A 22,586-nucleotide genomic window follows, 5' to 3' on the forward strand; every position below is an offset into this window, starting at 1 on the left:
TCATACAGTTCTGGAGGCTAGAGGGTGAAAATCGGGGTGTCAGCTGGGCCATGCTCCCTCTGAAGGCTCTAGGGGAGAACCTTTCCTTGTCCTTTCCTGTCTTCCGGTGGATGCTGGGAATCCTTGGCATTCCTTGGCCCGTGGCAGCATGCCTTCAATCTCTGCCTCTATCTCCAGCTTCCCATGGCCATCTTCCCTCTGTGTCTGTGTCTCTGTGTCCAGCAGTCCTTCAATTAGAGTCCACCCTAATGCAATAGGACCTCATTTTAACTTGATTACATTTACAAAGACCTTATTTCCAAATAGGGTCACATTCATGGGTACAGGGGGATTAAGACATCAACATGTCTTTTGGGGGGACCCAATTCAACCCCTAAATACCTGCAAAATAAAGGGTGTGTACAATCATCGAAAAGAATTCCCTGAGCACCACAGTCCTCAGATCATTAATGCATTCATTGAGTTGCTCACGTTTTCACTTTCAATGGCATATGTCTTTAGCACTGGGGACCATTAATCAGAGCAATCCTAGTTCTGTATGACCAGCTGGGTGACCTTGGGCAGGTCACCAAGGTGCCCAGAGGCCCAGTTTCTTCCCAGGACTGTGGTGAGAGCTAAATTAGATAATATGTGAAAACACAGGTCTGGCTCGGGCACAGAGCAGACCGGCACTCTGGCCTCCCTGGCTTAAGGTTCCTCTTCCCACCTTTCCATCACCCCTGGGAGGGAGGGGGCACACACCAGGGAGTATCCAGGAGTCCCCCCTAACAATGTCGGGGAAGAATGAAGAGAGGCGGGCAGTGGTTTCAATTAAAATTCACTGTTTCTCTCAGAACAGAAGAAAGTAATAAACCAAGGCAGTAAATTACTGCTGTGGAATTAATGCCCAGATAAAAGAAAGAAAAGGGAAATTTACGACCTTAATCAATCTCCTTTTTTCATATATACATATAACTCCATCATCTGCTTTATTTACATGACTCTATCACCCTCCCAAATAATTCTCAGTAATTTCCAGCAGCAGCTACGCCTGCAGCTGAGCCCCCAGGAGCAGGCTGGGTTTCTACCGGAAATCTAGGAACACCGCCCCTCTCTCCCACCCCTTCTCAGTGGGCTAGAGGACATGGAGGAGCATGGAGGCCCAAGCAATTCCACCAGCCACACAGAATGAGCAGCTTACATCCCCTCGGGGAGGCGCCCCTGAGCCACCTGCCTGCCCAGGGTCGGTTCCCAGCCAGGCATCTCTTCCCTCCCGCTCCTGTCTGTTCAGTCTTCCCTCCCTTTTACCCAAGTTCCTCATACCTGCCTGGAATTCAATTTTATAAAAGTCAAGACCTGAAACTCTTTTTTTCCAAGTAACAGTCATATTAACTCAAAGATCCGAATCTGTTTCTCATGAACGCTGTTGCCTCATTTGCAGACTTCTCCATCGAAATGTGACTCAATTTGGGGGTCAAAGTTTTCTTTCCTATTACTGATGGTGGTACCAGTTAGCAAAGTCTTCGCAACCTGTGGTGTATCCAAGAACGGTGATCTGAGACACTGGTCTAACGCCCCACAAATCTACCAGTTCCCTGGGGCTTGTAAATGAACACTGCATCCTTACAAGGGATGCCAAAGACCTCAGAGAGCCTTAATCTAGATACAGGACTGCAGACTCCCCAGCTGAGGGCAAAAGGATTTTTTTTTTTTCTTTTTCACTCCCTTTTATTCCAGGGAAGTAACAATCCTCATATTTATCTGTCAGAAGGCTGACATTAAGCAGGAACAGGATTTGGAGCTACTTAAGTATTTCAAGGGAATAAACTCTGGGACCCTCAAAATAACCCCTTGACGCTGTTTTCTGAAGAACGCTGTGCAAAACCGACTTTGATGAGAATTCTGTCCAAACACTCAGCGTTGAGAAAACAATAACTTCCTCCACTTTCATTCTGTTGGAAGTTTTGTTGTTTTGTTCTTTTTTTGCTAATGGATTTGATTTCAAATATTCATAAAGCCTTTAAAATACAAAGAACCTGGAGTGAGAGGGAAGTGAGAGGCAGCTTTGGATTTCTTCCCTTTTTATTTTATATCATTTTATTATGGTTAATAATATATATTTGCATCTGTTTCTATATATAGATATACGCACACAAGCACTTTTTGAAAATGCTAACAATACCACCACACCTCCCTAATTAGTTACTCATTTTGTAGGGTGTTTTGTTAAGGGCAAGTGAAATAGAGTCTTGGAAAATATTCCACATTAGTTCGGTGGTTTTCAACAGGGGCAATTTTTACCCCAGGGGATGTTTGACAATGTCTGGAGCTATTTTGGCTGTCACAACTAGGGGAAGGGGCACTACTGGCATCTCGTAGAGACCCAGAAATGTTGCTAAACATCTTATAATGCCTAGCACAGCTCCCAAAACAAAGACTGATCCAGTCCAAAATGTCGAAAGTATTGAAGTTGAGAAACTCTGAACTAGGTATTTACATTCACAACCAGCATTCAAAAAAAAAAAAAAAAAAATCAAGCCACAGGAAGACAGAGCCTCAGTCTACTCTAGGTGAAAGCACGTTCTCCTTTGCAATGTCCCCCTCTGCACCCTCAGAACCCCCCCACCCCCAGTCCACACTTATGAGTTGATCAAATGGGGAAATGCACAGTCTCTCCAGTGACACAATGACAGTGCAGAAAAGTTCCCTTTGTCCTTGTTCATGTGAAGCACACTCACAGGGATGCAAAGGTCACTGCTGAATTTAAATAACCTCCTGTGATAAATCTGCATGAGGCCGATTTGTTCTACTGGACGCGTTGGATTAAATGAACACAATTTCATGTTCTATAGGACAAGGCCTCCTTTCATGGCTGAAAGAAGGAGCGAGGGTGATTTACAGTTTCATACGTACTTATTCGCTACATTATCTGCTTTGTGCCTGGACTTATGAATATCAACTCATCATCCCGCGGTCATTTCTACCCATTCAGGAGAATTTAGCTTTCCATTAGGAAGGAACAAGGAACAAGAGACTGTAACAAGAGATTTCTGCAATGTTCACTTGAAAGAAAAATCATCAATATTTGTCCCCTTGTCCTTCACCTTGTGTGTTTTTTTCTTTTTAATCTCTGATGTTATAACATAAAGCCAGGTCTCCTTCTGTTTTCCAGGAAAAGGTGGTTTGTTAAGCAGATTATCCCCAAACAGAGCTGGACATCAACAGAAGGCTTAGCTTACTTATGATACCAGATTATTTTTAAGCACCACTCTCTTATGAGCCATCGCTCTTTTTATAATGATAAACTAATATCAAATGTTTGTTGATTCATTAAAGTATTCCTGAATTCCATTTAGCAACAGATTCTGCTTAATGTTATATATTTGGAAACAAGAGAAGTGTATCCAAACATTAATATAACCCAGATTTTTTATTAATCACAAGTCTTAGGTATCACAATGTTTTTGCTCATGGACCATGAAAGAGACAGGATTTTCATTTTTCTCTACTTCATACACCTGAAACTAACACAACGTTGTAAATCAGCCACACTCCAGTAAAATTTAAAATAAAAGAGTGTATGGATAAATTACAAAGTTGGCTACCTTGTCCTCAGGTCATCTCTCAGCACTGTGTTACCTCCCTCTTTCGTTTCTCTTTGGATACTGAAGTCTAGAGTCTTGCTAACCTAGTTTTCAGCAATGTCAGCATCACATAGGAACTTGGTAGAAATGCAAATGATTGAGCTCCATCCCAGGAATCCGTAGTCTTAACAAGCTTGCCAGTCGATCATCATCATGCTGAAATGTGGTCTAGATTTTTCTCTCTCTGTTACTCCTCCAGGTAACACTTACCGGCTTCGTCTTATACCGTACACTGAAAGGCAAGCTGATATTATTTACTTATTTATTTGTTTGGTTTTGGCCATGAAGTGCAGCAGGCTGGATCTTAGTTCCCCAACCAGGGATCGAACCCATGCATGCCCCCTGCAGTGGAACCAGAAAGCACGGAGTCTTAACCACTGGACCGCCAGGGAAGTCCCAAGCTACTATTATTTAGAGTTGGTTAAAAAACTAATGACATCCAATATTTTAATAAGTTATCCCTCCTCTTTGTATAGGGAAAAAATGTCTAAGCCCAAGGGAATCAATCGTTAAGGTTAGGCTTTGAGGTATTCCTACAGCACACATGCTTTTGAAGAGGTTCACTTTCTGTCAGCTCCCCTGAGAAGAGGAGAGGGCAGCAACTCTTCCTACACATAAGTATGCTTTGGTCAGGTTAATCCCAAGAGGCTCACACAAAGTGAAAGCAAGCTGAGCTTCACCTCAGCTCAAATATAGGTGGCAATGCCAGCGGTCAGAGCATGGACCAAAGGGAGACATCACAACTGCAGGAAAGAATTTAGAAAGCCCATGCCCTGGCTGGTCAATCGTCAAAAGGTCTGGATTAAGTAAGGCTCACTTCCAGAGACACAGGCTCTCAACACAGCATACCCTAATCCTGGATCTATGTTTAACAGAGGCAAAGGAAACAGAGGCAAAATTAGGTATGGTTTTTCCCTCTAAAAAGTTATTTTATTAGGCCTCTCAAAAGGAAGATATAAGACCCAAGGCTTTTAAAAATCTAAATATCATCAAACAAGAATAAAAGAGATGTGCATAGTTGCTACTTCTAATGTCTTCCAACGCTCCAGACATTTATGAGTCTTTTAAAATTCCTTTCCTAATGATATAAAGCCTCTCCAACTAGCTCAAGTAGCAACGGATGGGCTTTCAAGGTCAGCTTAACTTGTTCAGTCCCTGGGTAATTTTCTCGCTTCTCTCTTTGCAGACTGACCCATTCTTCAGGGCCCATTTCAGGGGTCTGCAAAGTCCTCACACCATCCTCTCCTACTCCAGCTGGCACTGAACTCTGCCCCACCCAGACATGTTATCCTGTTCACTCACAACTTATATTCCACAGAGTTTGACCATTTATTTTTTATAAACTGCCTTACATTCTTGCTAAAGTGCGTAGTATGTGTGATGGCCCTATTTTTCCCATGAGCATAAATTCCCTGAATGCAGTAATGTCTTATACTTCTGTTCTATCACCCATCCCACCAATACCTGGGGTCTAGAACAGCAGTGGCACACAGTAGTGCACAATACACTTTATAAAACCCCATGGAAGGTTCCAGTGCTACACACTGATTAGGAAGGAAAGACATCACCGCCTTTCAAGTATGTCTCGTTTGCAGCAACATGGCTATATCTAGAGATTATCATACCAAGTGAAATAAGTCAGAGAAAGACAAGTATCATATGATAGCACTTATACGTGGAATCTTAAAAAAATGATACAAATGAACTTATTTACGGAACAGAAACAGACGCATAAACATGGAAAACAAACATGGTTATGAAAGGGGAAAGGGGGGGATAAATTAGGAGTCTGGGATTAACAGATCCACATTACTATATATAAAACAGATAAACAACAGGGTCCTACTGTATAGCACAGGGAACTATATTCAATATCTCGTAATAACTTATAATGGAAAAGAATCTGAAAAAGAATATATATATATGTATGTATAACTGAATCACTTTGCTGTACACCTGAAACTCAGACAACATTTTAAATCAACTATACTTCAAAAACAAAAGACAGTGGGGTTCGGGAGAAGTGTGCTTGCAACTCACACAAACTTGACTCTAGTGGGGAAAACAGGATGATTAATAATAATAAAAACAACAATATTTATCGAGTGCTCCAGTAAATGCTGGCATGCTGGCGCTGTGCCAAATGGTCCCCATACCGCAGACATGACTACAATAAACATTCTGAAATCCTAGAGGAACTTCCCACACCTGTTCCCCAATTCAGCCTGGATGACCACTCAGCAGCCAGCTTGGATTTCGTTACAAGTGCTGGAAGGAAGCATTTAAGTTCCTGCTCACCCGGAGAGACAGGTGAACACCAGCCTGCCGGGTGTCTCCCGCTCAGAACACGTGGGTAGGACTCCCCTTACTGACTAGCTAAGGCCCGCGCATGCCGGAAGCTGCCTTTGATTGAAATCACCTGTTCAGCCTGGAATTAATCAAGGGTTCTCTGTACAGGCCAGAAAGGACCTCAGAGCATTACAGCTTTTGTTTTCCTTCTTAAGCCACAGGAATTACTAGAGAAAGTCCACAGACTACTGACTCTAAGTGATTTTAGGTCTGGTAGGGAAAAAAACAAAACAAAACAGTTCTTTAGGTAGAGAACAGAGAGTTCATTAGAGAAATCTCTCTCCCTTTCTGGGTCCCGGATATCTGTTATCTGCTGCAAGCTGTGGACCCTAAGTATTGACATTATTCGAGTTCGCATTAATCATGTTAATCTTTATTTATTATGTAGCACATTGCCAAAGCAAAATGGAACCCTATAAATTTCAGCTCTGCCACAGAGGAAGGAACGAAAGGTCAGTTTACCAGAGTCCACAACCAGTGGAAAAAATCTAAAGCATAAATATTACCTAAATATACCAGTTAGGGACACCTCCCCCTTCATTCCTGAAAAATGTTACGTTAACATAACTATTGCAGACAAAGGACTTTAGAGAGACAGGAAGTGTGCCAAAAATTAAACCATCTCTTTGGAGAGCTTGTGGAATCGGATATTTGCTCCGTAGGCAGCATTATATTTAGAGCAACAAGCTTAACAAGGGTTGCACCAGGCTCGTGGTTCTGCGAATCTCAATAGAAATAAGAATAGTAATAACATGATTCTTCTAGAACTTTATAGTTCACCAATGGCTTTCAAACATATGAATTCAGACTTCTTGAGCAACTCGTATGAAGTAAGCAAGGTCATTTTCATTTTCTAGATAAGAATCTGAGGTCCGAGGAGATTAACTGATGTGCCTGTAATCAGAGTTACAGCAATCAGGATGGGGTATCAACTTTCTTCGCACAGTTTCACTGTGCCAGGCACCGTGGTAAGCATTTTACTTGAGGACCGCTTTATGCCTTGCAACTATCCTTTCTCACTAAAAACCGAAGTTCAGAGAGGTTCAGTAACCTGCCCAAGCTCACAGAGCCCACAGAGTGTCTGATTTAGTCTATGTTTTCCCTGCTGTGTTTGATGGTGTTTCCCAGTTAGGAGTGCAGAGCAAGGGTTTGAAAACCAGGACTTCTAATCCCAAATGCTACCCTCCTCCATGAAACACTCCCTAACTACCACTCTTGCCCACCCCATATTGAGTGAAACTCCTCTACCATAATCAATTATTGCAACCTTTCACTCTATCATAAATATTTGTCAGTTTAGTAATTTCACGTACCTTGGGTCCCTGATAGGCTTGGGCCATCTCTTAAGTTTATAACTCTCTCTATAAGATCCTGTTTGGAAACTAGTAGGCACAATAAATGCTTGGTGAATGACTAAATGGATAAACAAAATCCAGTGTTTTCTTGTTGTGTGTCTGAGAATTACAAAGTGTGCTATATGTTCCTTTTAGACTATTAGAAAAGTTGGTCTAAAATGTCATTCCTGGCACAAATCCTTTTTAAAAATCTACAGCTAGGACAGAGAAATTATAAATATGATTAAGGCTCTTACGTAATACAGTACAAATTTCGATAATACAGGTATTTCTAAAATCCAAGGGCAAACTTTTCAAAGCTAGATAAAAGACAGCTTTAGTTACATGAGTCTCCATGTTCTTCTCTGCAAATACTGCACAGTCTATGGTCTTCACTTCCAGTCCAAATTCCTCCCTGTGACATTTATTCTTTCTTTAATTTCAGCCATGAGTGGAGGAAGAGACCAGTTGACATTGCCCTTGTGCAGTGTCTTTTGTAAAAGAGGGTGCTGGGTTCACTCTTACTGAGTCAAGTGCCAATGGAATCAAGAGGGAGGATTCAGAATATGACTTATGACTGGGGTGTTTCAGGCTCCACAGGGGCTGTGAAATGTGAAGACGTCTATGCCCTCAACTTCTTTCCTGTGACTTTTTTTGTCTTTGTTCTTTTTCCCTCTTGACTTTCTCAAGTATCTGAATTCATTTCTCTGTCACCATATTACACAGAGCTCTTGGCTACAGTGAGAAAGTGAATCAGGAGGGTGGGGGTCCTCACGTGCATGGGAGGCTCCCCGTACTTAACGGGGTGCTGAAAGGATGGGCGTGGCTCCAGTTCTCTGAGTCTTCTCCTTCAAGTTCAAGGACGCCTGAATCAGACACTGATAGCTGATGACCACTCTCTGTCTTCTAATGAAATTAAAGTCAGATCCTGATTCAACACTATTCAAATGCTAAACTCTGCTTAACAAAATGACTGACCCACTCATAATTAGAAAAAAATCAATAGTTTCAAATATTCCCTTGGCATTCTCTTTAAATTATGTTAATGGGAATCTGGCATTTATAAAACGCTTGGCATCAGTTATATGTTTCTACTTGAACAAACATGAGCAGGAGAAATAACTATCAACTCAATCAGTACTTTGTTAGGAAAGTGGGGCATGTCCCAACCAACAAACATCAATCACCTAGCCTAACTTTTGACCAATATCAACTCACCCAGAGTGAGATAGCTATAGTATCTTTATTACATTCTTCTAAATTTCAATTAATTAAAACTCTATCCATCACAACTCTCACTGAGTGTTTTACCTGCTTGTTCAGATCTAAAAGAGGCAAATGACAAGAAAGCAACAAACTTCTGAGATTTACTCTGCAAAGCACTTTTTTCCAGTGTATGTATTTGTCTCAGAATGCATTCAATCAAACTCCACACCTGCCCTTTCTGGTCCTTAGTCAACAAGTTAAGTTTTCCGTGCACTCTCTAGAAACTTTTTAAGCAAAAACCAAGAAAATTAAAATGTGTATGTTTTACGTAAAGGTTTAGATACTGGAAGTTCTACTAAACATTGACATTTCATTGATGGGTAGTACAGAAATCACAAAACATCTGGGGCTTAAAGTTAAGGCTTTAAGGAGATTATTTATGGCATGCTGGACTAAGGCCAAGCAAGGGAGAAGTTCCTAGAAAGAGAGGTGTGACAAAGCCAGCTACCCATGGAACCCAGCATGGCCCAGGTTACTCTCTCCCAAGATTGAGAAAGGGGGCAGCTGGCTCTCTGAATGGCTTAGGAGCCATGTTTTACAATTATGAGTAAAGCAAATCTAAGGCTTCCTGTGAAAGCCTCCGATTTCTATTAGATCACTTCACCTCAATGTCAGTTGAAATGAAAACATACCAAACCAGAAAGGTAAAACGCTCACCTTTTCAAGCAATTCCCAGAAAGGAGGATGCTGTTCTCCACACAATAAAATAAATAAGAGGGTGTAGCAAGTGTCAGACTCATGAATTTAAAAGGTGGACTAACAACTAAAAAAAGTCATGCGAGCATTCCCTTACCTGTTTTGATGTTGATGGCAAAAAAGTTCTGAGGATTCCCACTTGTAATCCTGTATGTCAGTTTTTCATTGGAACTAGAGTCAGGGTCCTCAGCCTGGATCTGAATGACAGATACATCCTTCGGAGAGTTTTCCATGACAACAGGATAATAAATAGGTTCAGAGGTCAGCGGGGCGTTGTCATTCACGTCTTCAATTTCAATGTAGACCTCAATCGTGGAATAGAGTGGAACAACGCCCCGATCTGTGGCGTACACAGTCAGCCAGTATGACCCTGTTGTCTCTCGATCAAGAATGTCTGCAGTAGAGATGACTCCTAAGAGAAAGCAAGGAAAGTGTAACTGCTATAGCAAAACAGGAAGACATTAAGTCAATCACCCCAAACTGAGGACGGCTGTGCTAAGTGATCTCGGCATATGAAAAAGAAAAATCCATCACACAAAATTAAATGAAGATGTTTCTCTTTACATCAGAACACTATTTTCTGCAAAACTGTACTGACCAGTTCTTCTACCATTTGAGAAGTATAATTATATTCACAAATACTTTATTTGAATTTCGGGGATAGACATATCTATACACACACACACACACACACACACAAACCCACGAGACAGTTGGGAGCAATGGGAAGAGAGTGGGCCAGAGGTCAAAACACTTCCCATGATGCATGGGAAAGCAGTGCACTATCACATCAAAATTTCCATTTGACCTGATATCGAATTGATTTCCTATGCAACAAAGAGCTTTCCCGGGATACATTATTTTGTCTGTTCATTCACAAAAATGAAAAAGACCTTTCAAATGTTCTTTCGCCTGTTAGGATAGAAACTATTTTGCATGCAAAAGTCCAAACCCCCTTGATACTATTTCTCTACAAATCTAATGTCACAGTTAATCCAAAAGAATCAGAGAAGCCGTAAGCCATACCAACATACTTTCTGAATGAGCTCTAGCCCCCTCAAGAACTCTACAGAGGGCACTAAATAAACTCTAAGCCACTTTGAGGGATACTCAGGGACAATCATTTTAAATTAGGAGCAGAAAAATGCCCAGCCTGCTCCCTCCCACCTTTCCCATTTCATGGTTGAAACAAGCACCAACCAGGAAATCAAACATCTGACAGAAAAGCCAAAGAGAAAATGCTGTGCTCTTGAATATCTTTACAGCCCTCACCCAAACCACCAAGGCTATAGAAACTTACTACAGAAACTCTTAAGTACTTTCCACTGTGATGGCAAAACTCTGGGATTCAGCTTATAAAATCTCTAAAAGTAGTCAGGATACACATGGAAGGTGTGTAATTCATGTAAACCTTTATACCCTAAAAAAGATCCATGGAAGGAGTCAAGAAACACTTCTCCAGTTCTGACCTGAATCTTATATCCTCTGTACCCCTGTTGGATTAGGCACATAATATGGCCTGTAGATCTTGCATAAGCAAACTTCCAAGTACAGCACCTGGGAGGGAGGAGGGCATCTTTCCAGAAACAGGCCAGAAAAGTGAAGGTTGCTTGTAATTCAGAACAGCTATACGATTCCAAGGGAGATCGCCCAACTGATGCTGAAGTTTCAGTTCTAAAGTTATCCACCAAAGAACTCTGTAAGCTTTATAATTCTCTCTTATAATGAGGGCATCAAGTCTCAAATGTGAGTACATAACTTGTCCAAGGTCACACAGCTAGTTGCAGAAGAACCCAGATCTGTCTGCCTCAAATGCTCCAGTTTCAACCTAGACTTCATGACTTACTACCTCTTTGACCCTGTACAAGGTGTTTGAACCAAGCAAGCCTAGTTCTATCACCCATATCTCAGTGCTGTGGTGGCAACCATGTGATTAACTGTATGCCGAGAGTTTGGCAAAATGCTTGCAACACCGTAGATGCTGAGTATATATTAAATCAATATGAATCAAAAGCAATACCCAAAGCCTTGTAAATAGTAACCACCCCCCAAAGCAAGGAACAATCTTGAGAGGAGAGAAGTTTGCGATGGAAAGTCTTGTTAGATATTTTTTTCTCCTCTGGTCATGCGGCATACTGTTGCTTGATCTTTGTGACTTGCCCATGATACCTTTTCATGAAAATATCTGGCCTGTTTGGGGAATAGCAAAGTCAGTCCATTAAAAAGAGAACTTAAGAAGGAACAAAATCAAAGAAGTTAGGTCAGCTTTGTCTGTACCTTGCCTGATTACCCACCGTGCGCACACGCACTTGTGCGCACACGCACACACACACAGATTTGTAGTCACAGAATTGCTCTGGGATCCCTGGAAGTCACTTAAATCCCTTTTCTTGGACCTGTCAAACTGGGACAGGCTTTGGACATTAAATGATTTTGAGAAGTCCTTGGATGAAGGACATCCACTAATGCAAATTAAAATATATGGGTGGAATTTTACTCTATTTTTTAATGAAACATCAGATATGTCCTCTAGAAATTAAAATTCTCTCTCATTAAGATAAAATATGTCTATGGCTATATTTACTCATTAAGTAGAAGTGCAAATGAGTATCTTGGAACGTAAGTGTTCAGGCTTCGCTCTCATGATCCAAAAATTTGAGGACAAAATGAAAAGAAGGACTCTGAAATGTGTTGACAATTATTATAAGATTCATCCAAGGCTCCATATTAACTATATTAAACAACAAATGCCCAGTGATAGCATTTCCTCACTTTCTTCAGTGCTTCACAGATAATTATGATCCACGTGGTCACAATTGAAAATGTAAATCCACATGAGATTTTCTATCAAGCAAAAACTCACTTCTGAGGTTGCCCAAAGACTGCCAAAATCATGTTATAAGCCCATAGCTTTGTAACGACTACCATGCATTCTTTATTACTCTTTTTCAATTGAGGCATAATTGACATACAATAAACTATACACATTTAAAGTAAACAATCGGTGTGACTTCCCTGGTGGTCCAGTGGGTAAGACTCCACGCTCCCAATGCAGGGGGCCAGGTTCAGCCCCTGGTCAGGGAACTAGATCGCATGCATGCCGCAACAAAGAGTCAGCATGCTGCAACTAAAAGATCTCGTGTGCCGCAATGAAGATACGGCATGCCTCAACTAAGACCCGGTGCAGCCAAAATAAATAAATAAAATAAATTAAAAAAAAATAAAATCCTCTACAATTTCTCTAAAAGAATTTAAAAATAAACAATTTGTAAGTTTTGACACCCATGAAACCGTCACCACCAAGATAAAAAATGTGACCATGGCTTCCGAAAGTATTCACCTTTCCGTTTTTAATCTAATTAAAATGCTCTCAAATTTTCCCTACCCACAGACAACCAGATTAGCTTTGTCACTACAGACGAATTAGCATTTTCTAGAATTTTACAGAAACGGAATGATACAGTATGTGCTCTTTTTTGTCTGGCTTCTTTCACCCAGAATAATTATTTCTGAGATTCATCCATGTTGTTGTACATTTAAAAATACAAGAGACCTTCTAATTTCTGAGTAGTATTCCATTGCACGCATATAGCACAATTTTTTTTAAACATTGACTTTTTGGACATTTAGGTTGCTTTCAGTTTTTAGATATTATCTAAGTATCTAAGAAATCTTTGCCTATCCAAGGTCACAAAGATTTTTCTCCTATGTTTTCTTCCAGAAGTTTAAAGTCTTAGGTTTTACATTTATACCTATGATGAATTTTGAGTTAATATTTGTATATGGTACAAAGCTATGGACCTAAGCTCATTCTTTCATATGTAGATGTTCATTGTGCCAGCCCCATTTGTTGAAAAAAACTATCTTTTCTCCACTGAATTGCCTTTGCATCTTTGTTGAAAATCAATTGACCATATAAGTATGGGTCTACATTTGGACTCTCCATTCTGTTTCATTGATCTATTTGTCTATTTTTATATCAATATCACACTTTCTTAATAACGCTTCATAATTAGTCTTGAAGTCAGGAAATGTAAGTCTTGCAATTTTGCCCTTCTATTTCAAAGTTGTTTGGGTTATTCCAAATCCTTTGTGTTTCCATATGAAGTATAGAATCAGCTTTAGAATCCACATGAAATTTAGAAAAACCTATTCGGATTTTTACTGGGATTATAATGACTCTATAAATCATTTTGGAAAGAACTGACATCTTAACAACTTTGAGTCTACTGATCCATGAAAATGGTATATCTCTCTATTAATTTATGTTTTCTTTTATTTCTCTAAGCAATGTTGTATAGTTTCAGAATATAGATCTAGCACATCTTTTGTCAAATTTATCCCTAAGCATTTCATATTTTGATATTAGAAATGGCATTATTATTTTAATTTCAATTTTAATTGTTTGTTCTTAGTATATAAAATACAATTGATTTTTGTACATTGATCTTGTATGTTGCAACCTTGTTATACTCACTTATTAGTTATTACAGGGTTTTTACAAATTCCATAAGGTTTTCTACATAGATGATCATATTTATCTCCAAATAGGGACAGTTTTACAACCACTATTATCACCTACGCATTCATGACTATTTAATCATTGTGTGCTGGGATTATGATAGGTGCAATAAATGCATTCATCATTAAATTTTCTAAACCCATCATTCATTCAGCAAATATTTCTTAGTGCCAAGCACTCATGAGGTAGTTACTATTTTTATCACCATATTACAGGTAAGGAAAGAGATTTAAGTTAAGTAACTTATGAATCATCACTCAGCCAGTGAACAGAAAATCCCATTCTCAAACAGTGGTCTGTCAAACTTGAGACCGGTTGTTCACCGAAACAACATTCTTTTCTTTTTTTTTTAACATCTTTATTGGAGTATAATTGCCTTACAATGGTGTGTTAGTTTCTGCTTTATAACAAAGTGAATCAGCTATACATATACATATATCCCCATATCTCATTATTGTCTTTTTAATCCATATAGACATCAGACTCACATAGTATTTTATGTCCAAAGAAATTCTTTTTTCCCCTCTGTTAGAGAAGTGTCATTAATTGGGCAAACAGTATTGAGTTAATATGATACTTTCCTATTTGACTTCTCCAAATTGACTGTAGAAATCATAAAAAGGTACTTCTTGGTATTTCTTTGTAGAATATAAAAACACAATCACAACAGTACTGATTCTCTGCAAAGACAGTCTTTCTTTGATTTATCAAAATATGCAGAACATAAATGTTTGTGACATATTCGTAGTCCGTTACCTAACACAGTCCTGGAGTGTTTATCCCCAGAAAACAGTCTCCTTCCATCTGCCTGTTAGAGAAAGTACATTCTACAAGGAGAGTATCTGGCTGCTTAATCACCGTGGTCTCACTGCATACAACAGTGTCTGGCATGTAGCAGACACTCAAAAAATGCTCATGTATGAATTTAAATCCTCACACTGAATCAGCAGTAGGTTAGTTTACATCACTGATGAGATAAGTCAGCCTCACTGAATCAGATCTGGAAGGGACTTCGAAGATCAATAGGTATAACCAAACCCCTAATAATCAATAGGTATATGCTCCCACATGATGCCTGACCCAGCACCCAGCCTCTGTTCTGAGTTTGGTGACAGGGCCCTCATCATTTACTAGGGAGTTTCAGCTAATGCAGAGTTCTTCACACTGAGGCAAAACTTCAGTCTCTCTAATTTGAATGTTTTCCTAACTCACATCCTAGAATAAAATAGAACAAGTCTGCAAACCACCAGTCACCTGTGATAGCTCTTCAAATATCAAAAAATGACCCTCTCCATGGTTTTTCTTCTCCAGTCTAAGAATTTCTTCCCATGTGCCACATAGGCTTCTATTCTCTTCTTGTCTCTGCTCTGAACCAAGAATGAGCAATTAATAAATCTTATTTAAAGAATAAACCATCCACAGTGAGCTTCTAGCAAATTTCAGGGAGCGCTGCTCAGTAGAAAGAACTCAGATGGAATATTCCAGATGGAGATACATCCTTACCCTCTTTGCATTTTCACCTATCACAGAAATGCTCAATGTGGATTCAGTTGAGATGCCAAATTTATGCTGATATTCATGAAAATAAAAAAAAATCTTTAGAAATACAGTTGGGATTTTTTATTTTTGAGATAGCTTATGTTTATAAAATTTTTCTTTTCCTGTTTCTTCTTTACTTGCTGTATAATTCTAGTAGCAGACAAGAATTATTTGAGAAACCTAATATTTAATTGTATAAGCAGATACACAAACAGTATTTATTTATTTATTAGAACTGTGCACAGCTTGAAATGGAATTAGTTGATCCCAGCATGAAGCACATGTTAGCTGTAATTGTTCTTTCTTATTCACAAATATTAGAAAAACTATATGCACCTTGTTCTCATAGACTAAGCCCTAAATATTGGAGATGAAAGGAAAAAAATGTATGGAGCTGTTCAAATCAGATGACCATCACACACTGGGTTATTCAATTTACCTTTTTTCCAGCCATATCCCCATATGTGGCACCCAAAGTCTCAAATGACATCTTGCCCCCAAAGAATGGCAACCAAATACCCACAACAGCTCTAAAACGACCTGTCAACAAATGGTTCATGGAGTGCTTTGGAGGCTATGGGCCCATAACATGATGAAAATCCCTCTGCCAGGATAAGTACTATAGATTCTGAGGCAGTTAAAAAAAAGACAACAAAATTTTAAAAACACCCTGGTTGCATATTCTTTGTAGATACCTCTAATAGACATTTACTTGTTTACTTGTGCATATATATTTAATTCTTATTCCCAATCAGTCAAAATATTAACTCCCAATTCTCAGTGCATTTAAAATTTGTATTGACTTTTTATTTTCAAATAATTATAGTCTGACAGGAAGGTGCAAAGAAATGGACAGGAGTCCCTGGGCAACCTTCACCCAGCTTCCACCAATGTTACCATCTACATGTATTTTTAAATTGCTTATTTCTTCAAGAATCAAACACTTACTACATTTATTTCTGAGAGAATATGAGTTCTTTCATGGGCTCCATAACCCCTTTTAGCCAACCCTTGCTTGCCTTTATTTAGGAGGATCACACAGATACTATTTTTCTTGCTTTTCCTATTCATCCCCAGACTTGTATAAAGCTCTTATTGCCTTAGGAAGGATCACTGTTCTGAGCAGAGTGTGGTGATAATTAAGGGAAGAATGGGGATTTTATCCTCATAGGCCCAACCCAGGGTCAGTCCACGCACACCCATGGTCATATCTATAACTGTTACCACTCTGAAATATCCTGAAATCAGCTAAAATGGGATGAACCAAGATGCATAGAGCAACTGCGGGTGGAGAAAATCTTAACTTAGATGTTTAAAATGCTTCAAATACATTTTAGCGTACACATATTATATATGCATATGCTTTTATATACTTTATATATCACGTATTTGACACGTAATATATTTAAATAGATAATTTAAGGCACGTTTTAAATCGGGAATTTTAAGTGAATCACCCAGCCAATCAAGTGGCAAAGTCAGGCCTGGAATCTGGAGCTGTGAATCGGAGTATACACTCTTTTCATTACTGGAGTTGCCCGCTGATTTATCCACATGTGTCCATTATCATGAAAAAGAAGGCAATTCCATGCCCCTGCGCTCCTCACAGTGGGTTGGAATCAGCTCTTTAGTAACAGGAAATTCAATAGTTTCATTACTTTCCTCCATTTCTAAAAGTTGCTGCAAGATATTATTCTGAATCCATTTTTATATCTTCTCAGAAGATTCTCAGTTGTTGGAATGGTTTGAGACCAGGAGAATTAGAAGACCGAGTCTTCCTTAAATATCCAGTATTCCTTTGCTTTTGTACAAAGGAGTCTGCACGTACTGCTCCTTCAGCCCCTGTCTCCCCAAACCAAACCTCCTTCTCTGTTCTTCAAGGAGGTTTCAGATTCAGAGAACACCCCTCACCCTGCCAGCCAGGGGTCTGGGTTGTCCCCCATCTGCCTTTATCTTAGCACTTTATTTTTGTCCCTTTCCCAATCTACGACAAGCTCCCTATGGGTAGAGACCATTCTATCTTGTTTTTCTCTATTCTAGGATGGTGGCTAGAAATTTGGAACACTCTAAATGTTGAATAAATGAATGAAGGATAACATCATAATATTTGGTAAATGCAGGCAAGTTGGGATGTCTGGCTCTTTTACAGACAAGCATTCTGACGCATAGCTACATTAGGAAAAACAAAATGAGTCATCTAGCTATCCTTGTTAGCCTGTGATCACTAGGCAAAATAAAATGGGATAGACTGAGCTTGTCATTGATTTTAGACCTCTCTAGCGTATATGCAGAACTGATAGTTAAGTGGCTCTGAAAGTCAACTCTCCATCTGTGAATTATATCCTATGTGATAAGACAACTTTCTTAAAAACCACGTCCAGTTTTGAGTTGTCCCTTTACTACCAAGAATGAGGATGGTGTCATGGTAACATCTTCAAGGCTTAAAGCCAAGATGCAGCTTGATGAAGACATCAGTTGATTTTATCATGCACTTAAATGTTGCACTGCCCACAGGCACACACCACAGGCAGCCAGAATTAAAGCCCCGGGCCTCCAGATAGAGAACCAGCAAGGTGCTCTCTCTCTGGCCTCTCATCCACTGATTCTCACCCGACACTTTTGTTCTACTCTGTTCCCTCCTCTTCATGCCAACTCCTACTGATTAGCTAACTTTCATCTTTGCAGAAGGAGAAGAAAGCATCCACAGCACAGTCGTGGGGAACAATTACGTCCTGAAATGCAAGCCGCCTTCATTCCGTGTTATTTCACAAGGCTCAAAGCTGGAGAGCTGCACATTAGATTAAGGTGAAAGGCTGCAGGCTGAATTCAAGCTTTTATTTGGAGTTAATGAAAACGGACAGCTCTCCTTGTCTGTTTGGGACCCAGATATTCTAAAACTTAGCTGCGTGCTCGAAAGCTTCGCGTGAAGTTCCGTGCGCTCAGTAAACACACACTTGGTATTTGATTTTTTTCTTAAAGGCAAACTTTTCGGGACCTGTTTTCAATGGACTCAAAATGTACACCTGTGCTCTCTCTTCAGGAATTCTGGTCTGTGTAGCTGGTACCAGGTGCCAACAGCCTAAAAACAGGAAATGGACAGAGGACCAGGCTGTGAGCAACACACCCAGCTTGCATTATTGTTGTTTCTTTTTTTTTCCTTCTTTTCTGTAACCCAGATCATTCCCAGTCTCAGATTCTTTCTGTGGTCTGTGCTAATTTGCATATGCCCATACCCAGCAAAATGTTCTGGATCTTCACAGCCGAATAGAAAGGAAGATTGAAATTTAAAGCAATGGAGAAAATGATCTCAATATATGCAATAAAGTCAAGAAGTAATTTTGTTAAGTGTCTAAAAACATGGAGGTTATTTCACGAAGGGCAGTAATTAGCTGGATTCTGTTTCTTTAGAAGAACTGAGCATAAACTTCAGCACAAAGCATTTTGGTTAGATACCTAGAAATATTTTCTGATAGTAATGGAGAGGAACAAAGGGATAGCTCTCTGAGGGAAGCTGAAGTTTCTGTCTATTCCTATGTTTCAGTGATAGGAGAGAGAGAGAGAGAGAGAGAGAAAGAGTGGAAGGAAGGAAGGAAGAAAGGGAGAAAGAAAGGGCAAGAAGAAAAATAAAGAGGCACTCTTTTGCCTAGCAGAAGCTTTTGGAGCATTCAAATTCGTTACTTAGGTAAAGCTGTCTTGAAAAAAAAATAAAACTTCATTGTAGAAGAAAATATGCAAAATAAATATGTTGGGTTTTTTTAAATTTTCTTTCTTTCTTTCTTTATGGCTGTGTTGGGTCTTCGTTTCTGTGTGAGGGCTTTCTTTAGTTGCGGCGAGCGGGGGCCACTCTTCATCGCGGTGCGCGGGCCTCTCACTGTCGCGGCCTCTCTTGTTGCGGAGCACAGGCTCCAGATGCGCAGGCTCAGTAGTTGTGGCTCACGGGCCTAGTTGCTCCGCGGCATGTGGGATCTTCCCAGACCAGGGCTCGAACCCGTGTCCCCTGCATTGGCAGGCATATTCTCAACCACTGTGCCACCAGGGAAGCCCCGAGTAAATATGTTTTTAAAACACTCATTATTTCATGACCCAGAGATAATGACTGTTAATATCCTTGATGTATTGCCTTTGTCCTATATTATTTCACCCCAGAGCAGCATATTTCTCTGTAATTGTGGATCCTCACGTACCATCATCTATTGAACAGCTTTCCATATTAATAACTGTAATTCTATATGCTTTGTTCTTTATGCCTATGTAGTAATGCCCACTTGCCCACTAGCCCACTAATAATAAAATGTAAGCTCCCTACACGCAAGAGTTTTCTATGTTGCATCTCTGTTGTATACCCCAGAGTAGTGGCTAGTACACACTAGATGCTCAATAAATACTTGTTGAAATACTCACACAGTGTTTATCATTTATATAATGAAGGCCCTCTTGCTAAGTCATTTATTTGGTCGTATTTTATTTTTCGCTATTATAACTCATGCTTAGATGAATAACCTTGCATCTATATCTTTTTTCAATTATTTCTTAGGTAAATTCCTAGAAGCAGAAACGGTGAGTCAAAGGGTCTGTACATTTTTAAATGTATTTGAATCAACTGTCTTCCAGAAAGGCTACACTAATTATAATCTTACCAGCAGTTTCTGATCACATTTTTAACTAAATCTTTATAAGATCTGTATTATTGTTGTTGAAACAAAAACCCAAAATAGGGACTTTCCTGGTGAAACAGTGGTTGGGAATCCACCTGCCAATGCAGGGGACACGGGTTCGATCCCTGGTCCAGGAAGATCCCACATGCCGTGGAGCAACTAAGCCCGTGCACCACAACTACTGAGCCTGCGCTCCAGAGCCCGTGAGCCACAACTACGGAGGCCACGTGCCACAACTACTGAAGCCTGTGCTCCGCAACAAAAGAAGCCACCGCAATAAGAAGCCCGGGCACCACAATGAAGAGTAGCCCCTTCTCGCAGCAACTAGAGAAAGCCCGTGCGCAGCAACAAAGACCCAACGCAGCCAAAAGTAAAAATTAATTAATTAATTAAAAATAACCCCCCCCAAAATCTGCAATTTACCATCTATAGAGGTAACAGCTGACCTTATAAAAACCTTTAACCCATTCCTCATTGTATTTTAACCATTGGACTCAACGACAAAATGCCATGTTTTTGTGGTGAGATAAAACATGATTGACAGAGAGATGGCGCTAAAAATTTTAATGAAAAGAAAGACTTTACATGAGGCACAACTTTAATTAAATTAAAATCTGTCCACAAAACCGAATTCTTCAGCCTTGAAAAGTGCTGTGGGATTTTTTTAAATGAAATGTCAGAGCACAACCTGTAGCTCTTCGAGTAACAACATTAGATATTAGATATTAGTCATACTTTAATCCAATATTTAGACTTATTTACTACCAAATTTCACTCAGCACAAAGGACACCTGGATCCTCTGAGCAGACTAGCTATAAGAGTCTTCATTTGGACTGGGAAATTTTTTCTTTTTTTCCCCCAGTTTTATTGAGATACAATTGACGTACATCCCAGGATAAGTTTAAGGTGTATGGCATAACAGTTTGACTTACATATATTGTGAAATGTTTACCACAATATATTTAGTTGGCATCAATGATCTTATGTAGATACAATTAAAAAAAAAAAAATCTGAGACTGGGAATTTGAGTTTTGCTTAGAAAAGGCTTTTCACTTTCAAGAAGTTAGACTTGAAGAAAGACCCCCTGAACCAAAATGACTGGGCAAATGCTTTGGAGTGTGTGCACATACAGGCATATTCTCAAAAGCTCCTGTGTTTACTCTGCAAGCAATGCAGGATGGTACAAAGTCCACTCTTAAAAAATGGGACTTCTCCACTTGAACTTTGTGGAAATTTTCCCTTTTGGAAAACTTTTTCTCCAAGTTAAAGGGAACACTTTTTCCTTCTTTTTGATTTCTCCTATTATCAGAATATGGAAACTATAAGTCAAGCCGCATCCACCCAGATACAAAGCTCTTATCTACCACCCCATCGGGAGCAATAGCCTTCAGTAACTTCCTAATAAAATAATGAAAGCATACAGCTCACTTATTCTTTTCTCAGGTGAATGCACTCTGACTTTCACAGCTGAGTGGATATTTACCAAGAAAATATTTTTACTGATTTTGCACAGATAACTGCGTATTTGATACCCAAATAGCTGAATTGACTCCCTTGGCAAAAACACGACCTAGGTGAAGGAATTGAAACAAAAAGCAAACAAAGAAAGCTGGATCAGGGTCTAAGTTTAGTACTGTGGTTGCTTTTTCCTATATGTGGCCAAAAACTTAATAACTACGTTTATTAGGATAAGTTTATAAAAGCTTACTTAGGAGAAAAGTACCCTACAGGACTTCTGTCTTCTTTCATCCTTTCAGGTTAAATCTCACTAAATTGTCTTTTCCTTTGATCAATGTTGTGGAAATCACACAGACAATGCCATACTTAGGTAATTAAGTTAGCTTGATTAGGTTATAGGGACTATACTTGCCCATTAGAGCACATGAATAAAATCATTGAAACCACCTTACCTTTCCTCACAATGGAAACAATAAACTCTTTGTTTTCCTATTTATAACCAAATAAGCACCTACAATAGCCAAAAGAAACCAGGGCCCAGAAGGAGGAAAGTGTCTGGTTTTCGCTAATTGAGTCTCCCCCATTCTCATCGTCTATAGATTCCTTGGATTGTTTTCCAATTTTCATTCGCATTTTCATCCCATTAAATGGTTCTAACCTCTGACAAGCGCACACCACCCCAGATTCATCTTCTATTCATAACTGAGATGAAATGTGCCCACTCGCTCTGTCGACAGGACCAGAGGCACTGACCGGACACAGATAAATACTCATTCTGTCTGACCAGCCTTGGAGGAGAAAACAAATGCACACTCATCTAGCCACAGTCATTAAAATCAGTGTGCACAGCACAAGGCATTTTTGGTAAATATGTAGCTGTTGACGTGCAGTGAGAAGTGAAAAGAAGAGGGAAAAAACGCTGCTATTAAGACTAGTTTGTTGTTACCATGCTGATTTTCTGCTGCAGATAGGAAAGCTTTTCCAAATTTCTATATTAAAAAGTGCTTAGCAATTCTAAGCTGTGTAAATAGCAATACAGGTAAATGTTAGTTTTAGGACAAATTATTGAGATTTGTGAACAAATCGCTCTGCAGTTTTCTCAACACGGAGATGAAAAATCATGTTGATTTTTCTCCCCTTTG

The 22,586-nt window shown here is 39.6% G+C and overlaps 1 protein-coding gene across 2 annotated transcripts in view; it reads right to left on the bottom strand.

Moving 5' to 3' along the window:
• Positions 1-22,586, bottom strand: part of FAT3 (FAT atypical cadherin 3) — a 559,321-nt gene that overhangs the window by 377,475 nt on the left and 159,260 nt on the right. For both annotated transcript variants that reach the window (XM_059929409.1, XM_059929408.1), the window contains exon 2: positions 9,366-9,680. In XM_059929409.1, coding sequence (XP_059785392.1) covers positions 9,366-9,680 — 315 coding nt within the window. The remainder of the gene's footprint in view (positions 1-9,365; positions 9,681-22,586) is intronic.

The sequence above is a fragment of the Balaenoptera ricei genome, chromosome 8, assembly GCF_028023285.1.
Source record: "Balaenoptera ricei isolate mBalRic1 chromosome 8, mBalRic1.hap2, whole genome shotgun sequence".
Classification (NCBI taxonomy): Eukaryota; Metazoa; Chordata; class Mammalia; order Artiodactyla; family Balaenopteridae; genus Balaenoptera; species Balaenoptera ricei.